The sequence below is a fragment of the Crocodylus porosus genome, unplaced genomic scaffold, assembly GCF_001723895.1.
Source record: "Crocodylus porosus isolate Cpor-Errol unplaced genomic scaffold, CroPor_comp1, whole genome shotgun sequence".
In the NCBI taxonomy this organism is placed as follows: domain Eukaryota; kingdom Metazoa; phylum Chordata; order Crocodylia; family Crocodylidae; genus Crocodylus; species Crocodylus porosus.
The window spans coordinates 75,277,053-75,295,205 of record NW_017728918.1 but is presented as its reverse complement, the minus strand read 5'-3'; the positions used below and the strand labels follow the sequence as shown (position 1 = coordinate 75,295,205).

The 18,153-nt window shown below is 43.8% G+C and overlaps 1 protein-coding gene across 1 annotated transcript in view; it reads right to left on the bottom strand.

Annotated features, from left to right (window-relative positions):
• MANEA (mannosidase endo-alpha) overlaps window positions 1-17,940 on the bottom strand; it is a 29,004-nt gene extending 11,064 nt beyond the window's left edge. The window contains exons 1-3 of the mRNA XM_019537771.1: window positions 17,824-17,940; window positions 11,790-12,375; window positions 4,009-4,118 (exon numbers count right to left, since the gene is read on the bottom strand). Coding sequence (XP_019393316.1) covers window positions 4,009-4,118; window positions 11,790-12,375; window positions 17,824-17,931 — 804 coding nt within the window. The 5' untranslated portion in view covers window positions 17,932-17,940. The remainder of the gene's footprint in view (window positions 1-4,008; window positions 4,119-11,789; window positions 12,376-17,823) is intronic.
• Between the last annotated feature and the right edge of the window lie 213 nt (window positions 17,941-18,153).

Sequence of the window (18,153 nt, the reverse complement as noted above, 5' to 3'; positions counted from 1 at the left end):
GGTGTTAAACACCATCAGGTTCTCGTCCACCCATTTCATGAGTCTGTCCAGATCAGCCTGGATTGCCCTCCTGTCCTCAGGTGTGGATGCTTTACCCCAAAGTTTGGCATCATCTGTGAACTTGGCCAGTCCTCTTCTGACTCCAGTGTCCCCATCATTAATGAAGATGTTGAATAATATAGGCCCAAGGACAGAGCCTTGAGGGACCCCATTGGTCACAGGGCACCACGATCATTGACTTCCGTCAACCACCACCGGCTGGGTCCGACAACGGAGCCAATTCCCCAGCCAGCAGATTGTGGTGGACCCGAGGCTGCAGTTGGCCAGTTTTGCCAAAAGGTAATCATGGGATACCAGACGAAAGGCTTTTCTGAAGTCAAGATACATGACGTCAATCTCCTCTCCCTTGTCCAGGTGATAAGTCACCTGGTCGTAAAGGGAAATGAAACTGGTAAAGCAAGACCCACAACAAACCCATGCTGGCTATCCCTCAGGACCTTGTTATCGGCCAGTGTGTTGAGTATGGCTTCTTTGATGATTTTTTCTAAGACCTTCCCCAGGATAGGTCAGGCTGATGGGCCTATAGTTAGCTGGATCCACTTTCCTCCCTTTCTTGAAGATGGACAACACATTGGTGTTCTCCAGTCTTCAGGCACTTCACCAGAGCGCCAAGAACTCTCGAAGATTCATGCCAGGGGCTGAGCTATGACGCTTGCCATCTTCTTAAGTAACCTTGGGTATAAACCGTCAGGGCTGGCTGACTTGAAGGCGTCCAGCCTCTCAAGGTGTTCCTTCACAAGGTCAGCATTGATGGAAGGCAAGGGATCTCTCTCACCCGGGCCTCACTGTCCCATAATGGGAAGGGGCAACCTGTGGGACTGATGAAAAACCAACAAAAAGTACCCATTTAGTAGGCTGTCTTTTTCCTGGGCATCGGTTGTCAGTTGTCCCTTCTGGTTTAGCAGGGTTCCAAATGTTGTCCTTGCTTTTTCTCTGGTGCTCCATGTATCTAAAAAAGTCCTTTTTTAGATCCTTGACACTTGTAGCTAGTTGGAGTTCACTTGCAGCCTTGGCTTTCCTTGTTCACTCCCTGCAGGTCAGACCATTGTGGAATATTCTTCCTTGGAGGAGGATCCCATCCTCCATTTTTTGTAGGTCTTGCTTTTTAGCCGCAGGAACTCATAGCAATACATTTAGCCACAATATAAAGGTGATATCTTATTAAAACTTAGCGTGAGGACATTTAACCACTTAAAAGCTACAGCATGTTTCCTTTAAGAACAAAACAAGATAAACACTATCCCTAAAAAGCCAAGTTTCAATGTTAAATCCATGCATATGAAAGTATCATGGAAACTGTAAAGTAAATAGAAAACCTTTAGAAAAACAGGGACCTAAAAGGACCATTTTCATATATCTATATATAAAAGAAAATATTGCCTGATTATCATTCTTCTGCCTTTGCCCTAAGTCATTGAAAGAGGGACTTATAATTTAATTCTCCCTGGCAAATACCATCATGAGGCATGTTAATATTTCTCTCTTTTTCTGTCTATCAACTAGCCAAGTAGAAGGCAGGGTAGATTTACACTTTATAGACTAACCAAAGTAGATTATATTTAGCATAAGCTTTTAAAAGCATAAGCTTTTTAAAGTTCACTTCATAAGATGCTGAATTCAGACCAACATGGCTAACTATGTCTATCAACTAGCCAGCTTATCTGCACAATAAAATAAAAAGATTTCTATTTTACAGAACCCATATATTATACCAAACACCCAAACTATTGTTCTATCCCAGTGATTCTCAACCATGAATGGCACATGCCCCCGGCGGCTGGGGGTACACGGCGGTGGTGGCAGGAGCGTGGCAGCGGTAAGCAGGGGAGCTCCTGCAGATGCCACCACCGGTGGGGGAAGGAAGGGATGGCGAGTGCTGACCAAAGGTTGGTGACCACCCACAGTTGCCACCAGCAGTGGTGGTGGTGGCCAGTGGGAATCGTGGACCACCTGCAGATGCTGCTGGCAGTGTCAGCAGCAGGGCAGCAACCGTCGGTGGCACCTTTTTGCACCTATGCATCGTCCTTGTTCTCAACCTTTTTTTAGACTAAAGGCATCCTTTGTTACTCAATGCCTTCTGATTTTTTTTTTTAATGCCATGGATTCCTATTTGAAATCTTTGGGTGCACCTTGTTAATCATGTTCACATACCTAACAGTGCTAATATTATGCGGAACCTTTGGCACCCTTGAACAGATCAAGGCACCATTGTTGAGAATCTCTGCTCTAGCCTAAAAAATCCACATAAAAAAAGACATAATTTCTTCCATTTTGCAGAGACGGTAAGTGAGGCACAGCGTAGTCTGAGGCAGAGCTCAAAACTAAACTCAGTATACATTAGAAAATATAAGGCAGTATGTCATGTTCTTACTGCACCTTCTTCATAACAGTATCTCCTGAATACATTTCTGGAATATGTTCAGATATTATCTTCATTTGTATATGGTTCAGTCTCTCTTTTGTTTTTTTTGGAGAAAAGCAATCGAGTTTTTATTTAATTTAATTTTGGACTACATTTTTAAGAGCACCTTTGTCCCATTTTTTCAAAATGACTTAAAGGCTGCTGAACATGGATGCAGATTTTTTGAAAAAAAAGTATGCTGGAAGTGGCAAGACATGAAATGGTCCTTAGTTCTTGTGCCCAAATGAAAAAGAACATCCTTCTCTCTAAATGCTATCAGAATATGTGAACAAAGTATCTATGTTACTATCAGTGGTCCATGCTGAGTCTCATCTGTGAACTAGACAAGTCCTCTATACACCATTTCCAAAGACCCAATTTCCAAATAAATCTGGATAAGAATGTCAGTTTGTTCCCATCACAGCAATCCATTTTACTTCTGCCAAGCAAGTCAGGGCTACCCCTTTTAACAGACAATCTGCAAATTAGTTTCTCTGCCTGATCTGATGATCTGCCTTCTACTCCAAACCCAGTGCTCCCCATCTGATCTGCTGCTCTGCTTTTTACTTCCTACCCTATCTGCCATTGTGCTGCCAATCAGCTGCGTGTCGCATGTGGCAAACACTGGCTGCCCCTGTACTTACATTATGGTTTTTTCTTTTTCTTATATGCTTTTTGAAGTAATGGGTCTGCATGTAATCAATTACGGTGTGGATGTGCAAAGGTTTGGAATCTTTCAAAGGGCATGTTTGTACCTTCTAATTGTTGTGTGCGAGATAGCTGAGAATGATTCAAATGCAACAATACTGCTGACTTTAACACTTACTCCTTTATTCAGTGTTCATACCTTCAATGTACAAGAGCCATAAAGGGGTTTTTTTGTATATTTTAAATAAAGCACATCAAACAAGTGTGGTGGCTGTCATAGATTACCTCCAGAAATAAGTGTTTTTTCATAATTATGTGGGGGTTTTTAAACCCCAATTGTATGGTAAATTTCCTCAGATATCAAGACAAAAACAAACAAGTGCTACTTCTTATGGTTTTTCAGGTAGCTTCAGAGTGAACAATTTATCAGACTATAGAATTATATTTAAAAGTTTAAAAAAAATAAACAAGTACAATGAATGGAACATTAGGATTTGTTCTATGTAACAATTTGTTCTGTGAAATTTAGAAAGCTGTACTGTAATTCATTGCAGTAATTAAATAAGCCCTCTAAGTACAGAACTCTAGAATGAGTAGTACACATTCACAACTCATTAAAATTCCTAAAAGTAGTAAAAAGTAATCTCACAAAATGATGTAAAAGGAAAATGTATGAAAGTAAAGTGTGAAATCATGAAAACATGTTTCTCCAAACCTCTAATATCAAGAGAACACATTGAAATTCATAACTTATCAAAACTCCCTCCCCACATATGCTATAAATTGTTTAGATTCCAGATTACTGTTAAAACAATGTAAATTATTGACTACCTGAAGAAGTTCTAGATACTGTAGAGCTAAAGATTTGGCTTATAAAAAAAACTTTAAAATTACTGTACCTTTAAATTGTATTTATGTGCACCATCCAAAATAATAGGTACCAAATCATCAGTAGGTTCCCCATTTTCATCAGCCATACCAGGTGGGTACCAAGAAAGAGCTATTACACCTAGAATACGAAAAACTTGAGTTATGCCATCCAAAATAAGTTGATGCCTACTAAAGGTTTAAGGGGAAAACGTATAAATGTTCATTGTGACATACATCAGTAGCATACATTGGTAGCTAACTTATAAGTATGGCAGTCATGAGCAAAGGTATTATGCAAAAAAGCTTTTTAAAGATGTACCAAAAAATAAATTTAAGCAATACTTTTTATTATAAAATAGTAATAGTCAAGGACAAGGCTTACAAAAAAACTTCTGCAAATGCAGCTCTATACGTAGTGCTCCTTGTAATTAGTGCACAAATACATCTGGCAACAGCATGAAGACAGACATATAAATATGAAGCAGAAACGAAAGAAAAAAAAGCAGAGGTGGATTTTAAGTGAGCTGCATAATTCTTCTATTTAGTGATGGTAAATGTAACTGTATCTTATGGTAAATTCTTAGGCTAGCCAGAGTGTCTTTATTTTAATAAGCAATATAGCGTATGTTAATATTATCTCTATTGGTCCTTATAAGAACTGTATAATTGCAAATATGAAAAACTGTATAGCTGTAAATATGAAAATCTGCCTTATTTTGAAACTAAGTTGCACACACAATATTTGCAATTTAGGCTATGTTAGTTTCGAGATTTGTTACATAGCTTAACTGTCTAAGAAATGATATTGAGGATACAGCTTTACTAATAATTCTAAGCGAGGTTTGAAGAAGTAGCATAATTAAAACTATTTGTTTTCTAAGTTTGGGTTGTTCTTGTTAAAGAGACGAGTGGATGCCTAGAAATTATTGAAATCAGTTTTGGAAAGGCCTAGAAAATGCTATGAAAATATTTATTAAAACCAGAGACATAAAAGGATATCTTTGATAACCCATTTTAGAGGAGATCTGCACTGTTAGGAAATCACCGTAATACTGTTCTTCCAAAAGGCAATATGCCACTAACTTTTTACTTTGTTTCTCAGTAATACACTAATTCACTGACTATACTTCAGTTACTGAACCCAAACTACTTCTACATACTAACCATACATCTAGTGTTTACAATCAAAATGTAAATTACTACATAAAGCCATTACTCAATACTGCCTTCTCACAATATTCTGACTGAAGGGAGACTGGATACTGCCTGTGGATAAAAGGCAGTACAGTCCTTGTGTGCATCCCTCTCCAATCAGACTATAAAACATATAGACCATGAAGAAGCAAGACTAAAAAGCACAACTTTGTATACTATTTATGGAAAAAAACCAGCTATTCCATTTATTGGTTTAGGAATCTGTTTAATAAGATTATTTTCTGTACTCAGCATTTTAAAAGACAGGAAAGAATACCATTTTACAATAAACTTAGGGCCTAGACCAAAAAGGGGTTTAGGGAAGGGTGGACAAAATGCAGCTTGCGGGCTGGATGCAGGCTGCCAAGCCATTCTATCTGGCCTGCAGAGCCCCCAAAAAATGTAGAAAATTAATATTTATCTGCCTGTGGCTGCCTGGCATGCAGCCCTCGATGGCTTGCTAAAACTCAGTTAAGCGGCCCTCCACCCAAAATAATTGCCCATCTCTGGTCTTAGAGGTCCAGTTTCCAGAATGAAATCAGAAACTCAAGTTTGGTGCCTAAGATCCTGTATCAGCATCAGTACAGGCAGCACAGCGAGTAGGATGGATGTCCAAATTAGCCAACAGGAAACACCAAAAAGGGTTGTGTTTAAACTGACAACTCTCCTCAATGTAGTTGTTTATCTACAGCCTGGAGTCAGGCATCTATGTGAGACTGGGATTCACAGCCTCACATCTACCCTGAACTCAGACACTGATACACTTCTTGGTTTCGGGGCAACTCATTCTTCCTTTTAAAATTTGGGCAGTAGAGGTGATGTCCATATTTTATGTAACAGTCAAGTTATATAAATTAACTTATCAACTGCCCAGGTTTTAGACCCTCCTTGGAAAAAACATACAAAAAACAAAACAAAAACCCAGGTTCTGGGCCCTCCTCAGCCTGAGGAGATTCAAATCCAAACTTCCCATCTCCCAATTGAAGTTGTGCCATGGGAGAATGCAAAATTCATAAAGCAAAAGGGAAAGCAAGGAGGGAGGAGTGCATCTCTGTACCCCAGTCAGGAGGGTACTCATCTAGGTCGAGTCCTGTTCCCAGTATTATGTCAAGGAAAGCTACGCATCCCTGAAAGCTGACATTGGCACTCATGGTGAACGACTTGAGACCCTCTGGGTTAAAATCTGTGGGGAACACAGCGCAGGGGATACTATGATGGGGGTCTACTACAGACCCCCTACCCAGAGTCAAGACCTCGAGCAGGAGTTCACCAGGAAATTGGCTGAGGCCACACAATCCCGGTGTATGGTTGTCATGGGAGACTTTAGCTACCAAGATACCTCATGGGAGGAGCGCTTGGGCAAATACGAGTGGTTGCAAAGCTTTCTCTCATGTGTAGATGACCTTTATCTGATGCAGGAAGTCTATGGGCTGACAAGAGGGCCACTGCTCGACCTCATACTGGCAACTGGGGATGACCTAATTGGCAACCTAACAATCAAAGGAAAGCTGGGTGACAGTGATCATGAACTGATCACCTTCACCATCTGCTGTAAAGCTGGCAAGTCAGTCAGTTGTACAGAAATCTTCGACTTCAGGAAAGCTGACTTTGACAAGCTAAGAAGGCTTGTCAGAGAGACCCCAAAAAGGCCACAATACAATGGAGAGGGGAGTTCAGGACGCGTGGTTGCTCCTCAAGGGAGCAATCCTGAATGCGCAAGCGAAGTCCATCCCGTCTTGGAGGAAAGGCAGCAAGACGGCACAGCAGCCCCTTTGGCTCTCCAGAGAACTGGCAGACCTCCTGCGTCTTAAAAGGAAGACCTATAAAGGATGGAGGACTGGAACTGCCACAAAGGAAGAATACTCTGCTTTAGTCCGGACTTGCAGAGAGCAAATCAGGAAAGCCAAGGCTGAGATGGAACTCCAGCTAGCTACAAATATCAAGGAAAATAAAAAGTCATTTTTTAGATACATGGGGAGCTGGAGGAAAAGCAAGGGCAACACTGGACCCCTGCTAAACCAGATGGGGCAACTGACAACTGATGCCCAGAAAAAAGCAAACTTGCTAAATGGGTACTTTGCGTCAGTTTTTCATCAGCCCCATTGGACGGCCCTGCTCACTATGGGTAAGGGAGGCCCAGGTGAGGGAGATTCCTTGCCCTCTATCAAAGCTGACCTCATGAAGGAACACCTCGACAGGCTGGATGCCTTGAAGTCAGCCGGCCCTGATGGGTTAAACCCAAGGGTACTCAGGGACCTGGCAAGCATCATATCTCAGCCCCTAACACGGATCTTTGAGAGCTCTTGGTGCTCAGGTGAAGTGCCCGATGATTGGAAGAGGGCCAATCTTCAAGAAAGGGAGGAAAGTATATCTGGCAAACTACAGGCCCAGCCTGACCTCTATCCTGGGGAAAGTCTTGGAAAAGATTATCAAGGAGGCTATCCTTAACAGACTAGCTAAAGGCAATATCCTGAGGGATACCCAGCATGGGTTTGTTGCGGGTAGGTCTTGCTTGACCAATCTCATTTCCTTTTATGACCAGGTGATTTATCACCTGGACAAAGGGGATGAGATCTACATCATATACCTCGACTTTAAAAAAAGCGTTCGATCTGGTATCCCACGATCACCTCTTGGTTAAACTAGCTAACTGCAGCCTTGATGTCACCACAATCCACTGGCTGAGGAACTGGCTGTGCGGTAGGACCCACAGGGTGGTGGTTGACAGAAGCCAATCGTCTTGGTGCACTGTGACCAGTGGGGTCACACAAGGCTCTGTCCTAGGGCCTATACTGTTTAGCATCTACATCAATGATGTGGACATTGGTGTCAGAAGCGGACTGGCCAAGTTTGCCAATGACACCAAACTCTGGGGTAAAGCATCCACACCTGAGGAGAGGAGGATGATCCAGGCGGATCTGGACAGACTCATGAAATGGGCAGATGAGAACCTGATGATGTTCAACACCAAAAAATGCAAGGTTCTCCACCTTGGGAGGAAAAACCTGCACCATGCTGATAGGTTTGGTAGTGCTATGCTGGTTAGCACTACAAATGAAAGGGACTTGGGTGTCATGGTCGACCACAAGATGAACATGAGCCTTCAGTGTAATGCTGCAGCTAGTAAAGCGAGAAAACACTGGCTTGTATCCATAGATGCTTCTCAAGCAGATCCCGGGACGTTATTCTCCTACTGTACTCGGCCTTGGTGAGGCCGCAGCTGGAGTACTGCGTCCAGTTTTGGGCTCCGCAATTCAAAAAGGATGTGGAAAAGCTTGAGAGAGTCCAGAGAAGAGCCACACGCATAATAAGAGGTCAGGAAAACAGACCTTATGATGAGAGGCTGAGAGTAACGGAGTTATTCAGCCTGGAAAAGCGCAGGCTCAGGGGTGATCTGGTGGGAACCTATAAGTTCATCGGGGTGTTCATCAGGATCTGGGGGAACGAGTGTTCACCAGAGCACCCCAAGGGATGACAAGATCAAATGGTCACAAACTCCACTGTGACCAGTTCAGGCTGGACATAAGAAAGAACTTCTTCACTGTCTGAACCCCCAAGGTTTGGAACAGACTGCCACCTGAGGCGGTTCAAGCGCCCACTCTGAATGCCTTCAAAACACATCTGGATGTTTACCTTGCTGGGATCCTATGATCCCTGATGATTTCCTGCCCCTGGGGCAGGGGGCTGGACTTGATGATCCTCCGGGGTCCCTTCCAGCCCAAATGTCTATGAAATCTATGAAATTATCCAATGGTAAAACCCATGCACAGATTGCAAACAATGAAGGAAATCCAGGTCTATCCCTCTCCCTCTTCTAGCCTAATAAGTCAGAAAGAAGCTAAGATAACAAAATCAGATGACTGACACTAAAATGCTATCTGGATCTTAAATAAGCCAGTCACAATGTCTAACAAAACAGGAATGATACATTAGTTAAACCTCCTACATGTAGACTGGTCAGAAATTCAACTGTGCCATTTTGAAGAGCCACAGATGCATATAGTAATTCAGTCAGAGGACTGTGAAATCAAAAAAGAAGGCGGCTAAACAATAAAGCTAGAGGAATACTTTAGGCCTCTTGCCTCTAATTTTATGAGAAATTCAGCACAAGCTAAGCTACTGGAAAAGGGCAATATATGGACATGTAAAATATGGGGAAGGTGGATAATTGAAGGGCACTGGAAAAGGATATAGATAATACATAAGAAAAATAAATTATTAACATGTACCTAGAATGTTCTGGGCACTAGGGAACAAGTAAGTAGAAAGACAAGACAGTATAGAGAACTAATATATACATTCACTTGGTCTTCACCACACAGGATGTTAAGTAGATATCAATAACAAAATAACAAAGAAAATGTCTCTTTCAGTAAAGATTGTAAAAGATAGTGTATATTATACCTATTATTAAGCATGTGAAATTGCATTTTTGATAAAATCCTTCATAATGAAAAAAGTTATAATGGAGGTGAAACATAATGTATTATCATGGCATATAAGATGCCTAAGAAATACATAGGCTAGGGACAGAAGTTACATAATTAATCATCAGAAACTAGTTTAAATCTGTAACAGAACAGAAGTTCAGTGCATATAAACCAGTTTCAAAATGGCTGAAACTGGTTCAAAGATAAACCTGGCTGTATGTAGTATCAGACTTAACTGATTTAGGTCAAAGTGGTTTATGATACTTCTGTCCCAGACCCCTTCCTGGCTCAAGTGAAATCAGAGTCCTCCAGCATCCCAGCATGCTTTGTGGTCCTGGGCTGGGCTATCTGATCCAGAGAGCAGGGCTAGTACCACCCCTCTGCTCCTTAGCTGGACCAGTGAGAGCTGATTCACTGGCCACCCCAGGCAAACCCTGGCTGGGGTCTGGGGCCAGGGAGGGGAGTTAAACTCACCTTCCCCCGAGTACAGAGCTGCCCTGCCCCGTTGGCTTACTTAGCGCTGGCTGTAACTGTGGATTACAAATTCCAGAAACAGCAGGAAGCAGGAAGAAGAAGTGCTGCGCAACTCTGTAACATCCTGCTGCTGTGATTGTGGACTGCAAATCCCAGAGACCTCAGGGCAGTAGGAAGAGGAAGCAAACACATAGCCCATGCTGGCTATGTGCCACAGAGCTGTCCTCTAGCACCCCTGGCTTCTGGCTTGAGACACTGGAGGCATGTGGCTGCATTTCCTAAATCAAAAGTAAACATCTGTTCATTTGCTTATGGGTTCAATCTTCACAGCTTAAACTAAACAGCAAAGACTAAACCAATTCGGCCTTGGGTTTTTTGACTGTCTGTACTTAGCCAAAAAGAACAGATCAGAAAAGGTCAATGTTGTACAATCGAAAACCAAATAGTATCTCTCTAACATCTACACTAGGACCAGGGTTCTTTATTATAAGGATAATGGATTGGGAAGATGAGCTGAAATTATTTAGGTTAGCCCAGACTTGACAAAATAATCAGAAGAATTTGTATGGGTGAAAGGACAAAATGACAGTAGAAAAAATTCTGTTGAAAACCATAAGGTAAAATCCACTTGAAGAAATAATTTGAATGATTTACACAGGTTGTTGAGCCCTAAATCAACTGCAGTTATTCAAGTAAATGAACAGGACACTAGCCGTCTTGTTTATACCAAAAATATTTTTCCTCGCCTTGCCCTCTATTGCTGATGTTCTCTGGTGTTTTAATCATTTTATAATACACATCTTTTCTGGGCCAGATAAGATAACACAGTGCTTAAAAATGATAGCAACACTCTGGAACCCGCATATGGAAATGCTTATAATACTGGTACCACCCAAGGGGTGCAGCTGGGAAATTTCAAATGTCCTTTTCTTAAATACCAGAAGGAGAAAAATAAAAAATAAAAAAAGAAAGAAAAACAAGTCAGTATTAACCCAGATATCTTTGCTAAATATCCAGCTGTCAAAAATGGAAACAAACTGTTGAAAAGTATAAGGCTAGCAACAGAAAATATTACATTTACGTAAAACCAACTGATTTCAGGTCCTTACCTTGCATACATGAAATTAAAAATATATACAATTAACTTACAAAATTCACTCAAGTAAACATTAAGGAGTTTGAAAAGTTAACAGGTTTCAAAGAAGGATTAGACATTCATCAGAATATCCACAATTATATTAGATAGAAAAAGAACTGTAATGGCTACAACCCCTCATGCTTCATAGTACAAGTCAACTATTAGGTGATGAGGTTAAGGGAAAACTTCCTCTTTGGGCAGGTTATTCCAGAACTGTCTGTTATGGGATATTTACAACTGATCTTCTCAGACAGAAAATATTTGACTAGATGGATCAGAACTCTTATAGCAATTTATATTAGTGTTCTATATTGTAAACTAGAGAATATTGGCCTTGCAGTAGTATAATATGTGATAAAAAAATGCTATGTGCAAAATCTCTAGTCTCGTATCTACTCTACTGTACCCACTTAAAACAGTGCGAAAGATAATAAGTTGAAAATTGAAACAAGCCATTTGCTAAATAAAGAAGTTTCCATAGCTACAGGGAAATAGAAGAGTTGGGCAATCCTGTTTACTCACATATGTAAGGTTAACAAATGAATCTGAGATTAACAACAAAAACTTGCATTACCAATGGAGGCAAAACGCATTTGTTTCATGTGATCTTCTATGACAGAAGGGTCTTTGGAGCTGTAAGTTCCAAGTTCAGGGTAAAAACTGGATCCAATATCATCAGGAGGACTGTGTCTTCCCTTTGGATAGTTGTTTGCAATTTTGGGATCCCAGTGTGGCAACAGAGGATGGTTCCAATGAATATATTTACCATCAAACTGTGGATTCCCATACCAGCTGTAGTAGAATACATGAAAGTTATAATTAGGAGAAGGCAATTCCTCTTCAAGCTTTCTTTCAGAAGCCATAGATGGTTTCATATTATTAACTTCAATACTGTGCAAAACATTGGTGTGCATTATGCTATCTCCCTTGGCATCATTTTGTGGATTTTGCTTATTTTCTAAGAGTGTTGTCTGTTGTTGAAGTTCTGGTAAAAGACCAAGTCCAAATGGATCCCCAAAACCAGCTCTGTCAGGTCTGAGAGTCTTCAAAGCCATCATTATGGAGCAAATAAATAAAATAAAAAGTAACAGAATGACGCATGTTCTTCTGCGAAATCTTGCCATGATGTCATAGTTTAGTGTCCAAAAACAGGTTTTGAGCTGCAATTAGTCAACAGAAATATATTTTAAATATTTATCATCTACAATTTAGCAATATTACATCTTTTCATTCAAAAAATAATCTGCTAATGTACAACTTTCTGAGAGAGAATATTTCAGCTAGTTCCCAAAAGTAAAAAAGCTTAGGTGTCTAAAATTTATACTGTCAAAGTATTTGGACAGTGCATCACTAAACATATCAAGTTAAGTAATTTGCTGAAAACTAATAAGCAAATCAAATAGGTGAAACTGAGTTCTAAATCTAACACTGCTGGCACCAATTTCTGTGCCAGGCTCATAACTTCTTTCTCCAGATGTTAAAATTTTGGCAAGATACAATATTTGGAGTCCAAAGGCCTTCTTTCAACAGATTATTTCATGAGAATTTAAACTTTCAATTTGATTTCCACTATTCTACTTTCCTCCCTGACAGATGTACACTAGTGTCCTTGCCAATCTATATATTACTTCAGTTTGAGGGCATTAATGATACAGATTTTTACTGTTTGAGAGTTATTTGATTTGTGTACATTGACTTGGTTCATCTAAATCCAATGCCTTTCTGTTTCTTTCAACTTAACTCAGCTGCTACATGCTTTCAGCAAACAATGTATGGGTTTGCAAGTGATAAATTGCTTCTGCAATTATTGCTTTATCCCTTGTCTGCTGTGATCTCATGTCCTCAGTGATTATGGACTATATTTAGAATGCACATCAAGTCTGTTAGCTGGGCTCTGCTATTCTGTACTGAAAAATTGCTCCTTTTTATTCTTAACTTGACATTCCATCCATCAAGTTTCTTCTATATACTGTTACTGTACCAAGATTTCCCTTTTTTAAATTTATTTTTTCCCTGGGGAACATTAACAGTGTGTCCATATGTTCCTTGTTATAGTTTAAAAGAAATATGTATCCAGTGCTGTGTAGTATACTACTGGTAGCTGCAGAGGGAGGGTGTAGAGGCAAGCAATATACAAGTCTGATTTCGTTTACTAGTTTTGGCATATTTGTCATAGGATGTTTCTTTTAACGAGTACAGCAAATTTTGTACCCATTAACATGGTTTCACTCACTGCTTTCAAGTTTTAATTGTTAGGCTGAGGTGCCTTCCACAATGTAAAATGGATGGGTCTAACAGTCAGTTTTTTAGCCCAACATTTCACTATAATTTGCCACTTTTTCAGCTCCAGTGGTGGTAGCACTAGTTGAGAAGCTGCTTCCTGCTAGTATACCAATTACTACCCTATCCAATCCTGATCTAATGATAATAGCACTGGACAAACAAAGATCCTGGACAGACATAACACTTCGTGAGCATCAAACACCTCTGAAGCACCTGAAAGGGAAAACAGATTAACGTTCTCCACAAAGTGTTCCAAAAATAATTCTGGAAGAACCAACTACTATTTGGAAGCACTGCAAAAAGAAGTGCTTTGCGTTAAGTGTGTCTGGTCTTCAGAGCATGATGGGGGTTGTCAAGTCTTCCTGCATCTCCCAATAGTGCCCCACAGTTGGGGGTGGAGGAAGCAGGAGAGCAAGTCAGACAATCAATGAGCTATGTTCTCAGCAGTCCCAGGGACTGGAAAACAGGTATCTTTGAAGGTCTATCAATGTCCAGTCCCTCAATTCTGGTAGGGGGAGGGAAAAACAGGGCCTTTGGTCTCCCAGTTCTGGCTGGGGCAGCTAGTGAGTGTTTGACTTTCCCTGGCAATCTGTGGGGGCAAAGAGCAGTGAAAGGAATTGTTCTCTCCAGCTACAGAACTGGGACACTGGGGGGGGTGAGTACACAACAGAGTCCTCCTTGGCTATTTGCCCTGCCGCAGGACTCAGCAACCCCTTCCTAATGCTTCCTAACCGGAAAGGATACCACTGCCTGCTGTCAAAATGATTTTGAAGCACTCCAGCTAGGGAATTGCCAGATGGAGGTGTGGAGGGGGAGGGATAACTGTGGGGGCAAGAAGAGGGAGAAGGGCAGCTGTCCATCTGTCTACAGCTAAAGTGGACAGTATTCTGATGCACTTCAAAAAGTTATGGTAAGTTCAGGGCCAGTTTGTCTATACTAGGAGCTCTATCATTGTGGTTACTCTAAAGGGTGTAGGTCACATATACACTTCCAATGGTTGCAAATCTTCGGAATATTGTGATGTAGTAAAACGTAGTACACGTCAGGGCAGATACAGGCTCATCATGCACTGACTGTGCTGCAAGAATTCCTCAGTATGGCAAGTATTCCTACTTTGCCATAGTGGCACGCTCCTGTTTTTATGGCAGTGGTTGCCATAGCTACGGCAAAGTAGCAGCACAATCTAACCACGCCGTGAGTGCATGGCACAGCATGGGCTGTTACTACGCCATGCTCTAGTACTCCCAAAAGGAAGTACTGAAGCACAGCACCATGGCAACATGGAGATACACCCAAAGTGTTTCAAGTCTCATGATCTTTATTTCTTCCTACTATAAACAGATATACTGAAACTTCTCACACCGCAAAACCGAAAAGATCAGAATAGTATGAGATGTCCAGGAACACAAATAGTAGCTATGTTTGTTAGCGGAATTCTACCTCTTTTTCCAAATCTTAAGTCTCAGTACCATATGGAGTTCTATATAGGCCATTTATTGTTCTACCTGTTTCTTAGCCCAAACCCTTGTCTGCTTCAGTGGTCCTCAACATTTCTGAACTGGAAGTACCATAACTTTTGTGGACTGAATGGCACCCAATTTGAAAAACTACTGTATTTACTCAATTAGTAGATGTGGTCCCCACCCTTCCCCTATATTTAACATGGAGAGGAAAAAAAATCTCCTTGCCTTACAACTGAGCACAAGGCAGTGAGGAAACAGGCAGCTGCTGCAGCTCCAGCCTCAATACAGGGTTGGGGTTGGGCTGGAGCCAGAGCTGCTGCCTGCCCCCCACTCCCCTCTGCCACGGCCTCTGCATGCCCTGCCACTGCTCCTGCACAGCCCCCTAGTCTCCCGCACTTCTTTTCTCTCCCCACTCTGCCACACTCCTCCTTACCTTTGCTCTATGCCAGCAGGCTCCATCCCTACCGCAGCCTGGAGCAGCCCAGGCCCTTGGCAGCATCACTGAGCCGATGCTATTGCTGTGGGGCTGGGCTGGAACAGTAGTGCTAGTTCCATGATGCTGTTACAGGGCCAGATTAGAGCCATGCCTCACGTCTCAGGCTACAGCAAGGATGAAGCCTGCCAGCATGGAGCCAAGCTTAATTACTGGGGCGGGTGGACCCAAGGCAGCAGGTAGCAGAAACAGCATGGAGTGGAGGAGTGGGAAACAGGGGAAGGAGGGATTGGAGCAACCTGCCTGAAGCCTACCACTTGGCCCCCACCCACTGCCCCATTACTGCACCCCCACCTGCCCTACAACTTGCCCCCCCAGTGTCTCTCGCACTGTCCATCCCACCACCGGCCCCGTTAGTGCCACGCTCATCACCTCTTTCCCCCCACACCTGCAGTAGTGGGGGGAAGGGGCAAATTTAAGATGATCCTCCAATGACTAGATTTCACACATGGAGAATTAAATTTATAAACTTTCTGTGTGTAGAATCTAATTATTGGGGGGGATGGTCATCTTACATTTAGGGTCACCCTACATTCAGGTAAATATGGTAAATGCAAGGAGATAAGTACAGGTTTCCCTCGATTTATACAGTATGTGAGTTCCTGGAGAACACCGCATAAATCAAATTCACATAAAGCAAACCCACTTTATAATGTGAGAAATAGGGATAGGTTCCCATGTCAGGTGCTCCTGGGGCTGCTCCAGCACAGGCTGGGGTGAGTGCTGACAAATGGAGCCCCGGGAAACGTGGGTCGTGGCACTCACCCCAGCCCTGGCGGCAGCAGCCCCAGGAGCTGCCAGTAGCCACAGGGCTGCACTGTGCCCTGAACCCCCTGGGGCTCTGCCTGACTCCACTCACCCCAGCTCCTGCTGCACTGGCCCAGGAACGGGCGATGCCAGCTCCGTGTAGCCACTGGGCTGCACTGTGCCCTGGTGCAGGCAGCTAGCACCGGCAGCTAGGGCTGGGGTGAGTGTCACACAGCCAGGGCTGGGTCAAGTGCCGGGCCCCACAGAGCTCAGGCCTCCACCTGTCTGCATTTACCCCTGCCCATGCTGGAATGGCCCTGGGAGCAGCTGACACCAGCTGCCTGCACCAGGGCTGCAGGGAGCTGGCATTGCCCGCTCCTGGAGAAGTGCAGCAGGAGCTGGGGTAAGTGGAGACAAGCAGAGCCCCAGGGGGTTCAGGGCTCAGTACAGCCCCACGGCTGCAGACGGCCAGTGCCTCCCAGGGCCGCTGCAGCCAGGGCTGGGGCGAGTGGGTCCATGGCCCTCCCCTCCCCCAACACACTTACCTGCTTGGGCGGGGTGGCATCTATGCTGATTGCATAAGAGCAAATTCGCATACTAAAGAACCCGCATAAAATCGAGGGAAATCTGTACTGTCATCTGCAAGAGGGGCTGGGCCTTGCCTTGGCAGTGGGCAATTGTCCAGGCAGGGAAGCCTGAACTTGCTCTTATCTGCTTTATTTTGCTGCTGATCACCTTACTTATCTCCTCACACCTCACAACACCCTTCAACACCTCTGGTGGCACCCTGAGAATTACTGTTCTACTTTTTTCCCCAGAACTGAGGAAGAGCACCTTGTGCACAAAAAGCTTGTCTAACAAAGTGGTTCCCAAGCCTTTTAGACTGTGGACTGGGAAACTGCAGTCAGGAAGTGACCAGAATACTGTGGAGCGGCAGCCAACCCTTTTTTATACTAAGTATAAAAAGTACTAACTATAAAAATAAAGTGTCAGCTGCCGCTCCACAGTACGCTGGTCACTACTGGACTTCCAGTCTGGCAGCCAACCCTCCTGCAGACCAGCAGACCAGTACCGGGGGTTAGAAACCTCTGGTCCAGCATGTCTTCCAAATAAAATCCTTGCCCCTCACGTATTTTCTGGCCCGCTGCAGGCAGAGCAGTGCCTAGCACCAAACGCCAGTGTATCACTCCTCACTGAACCGATGGTATCACGTGGCCAGCGTGTCACCACCCCCAGCTTTCAAAAACAAAAACGTAAGTGATGACAACTGGGATACAGCAGCAAGACTGATCTCCGGGGCCACAATAGGTGTCACTCTGTGCGACTGAAAAAATCATAACCATTAAAAAAAAAGCCCAAGTCCTAGCGGGCTCCTCCAGCCCAGAGGCGGATCCATCCAGCATCCCCCTCTTGGTCCCTACTGGAGACGCGTGTTATGAACAGGCAGGCAGCGCCCGGCAGGCTAAGGCGTCTCCGCAAGAGCCACGAGTGGGCCCTAAGGCGCTGACAGGCGCCCTCTTCCCCGCAGCGGCTCGGGATGCGCCACAAGGGAGACGTTAGCCCCGGCCCCTCAGGAAACCGGGGGGAGGGGGGAGGGGCGGGCCGGGCTAACCGTTACTCACCGTCCGGGCCGGGAGGGGGAGGGGCGCGCAGCGGTTAGGGGCTGCGAAGCCGCGGTTGGAAGCGGGGCTGGAAAACAACGAGCCGAGCTGGACCCTGGCAATGAGCATGCGCGGAAGCGATGCGCTGGCGCAGCAGCGACTGAAGCCTCGCCCTTGCTCCTGGAGCCTCGTTTCCACTGGGGGTGGCCCCGCCCCACTGGGATTGTCTTGACCCGGCCCCGCGGAGTCGGCTGTGATGCCGCGCTTTGTTTTAACCCTTTAAGTGCAGCGGGCCCCGCGGTGTAGGCGTGCGACGTCTCCAGGATCTACTGCTTGCTCTTCGCCAGCGCT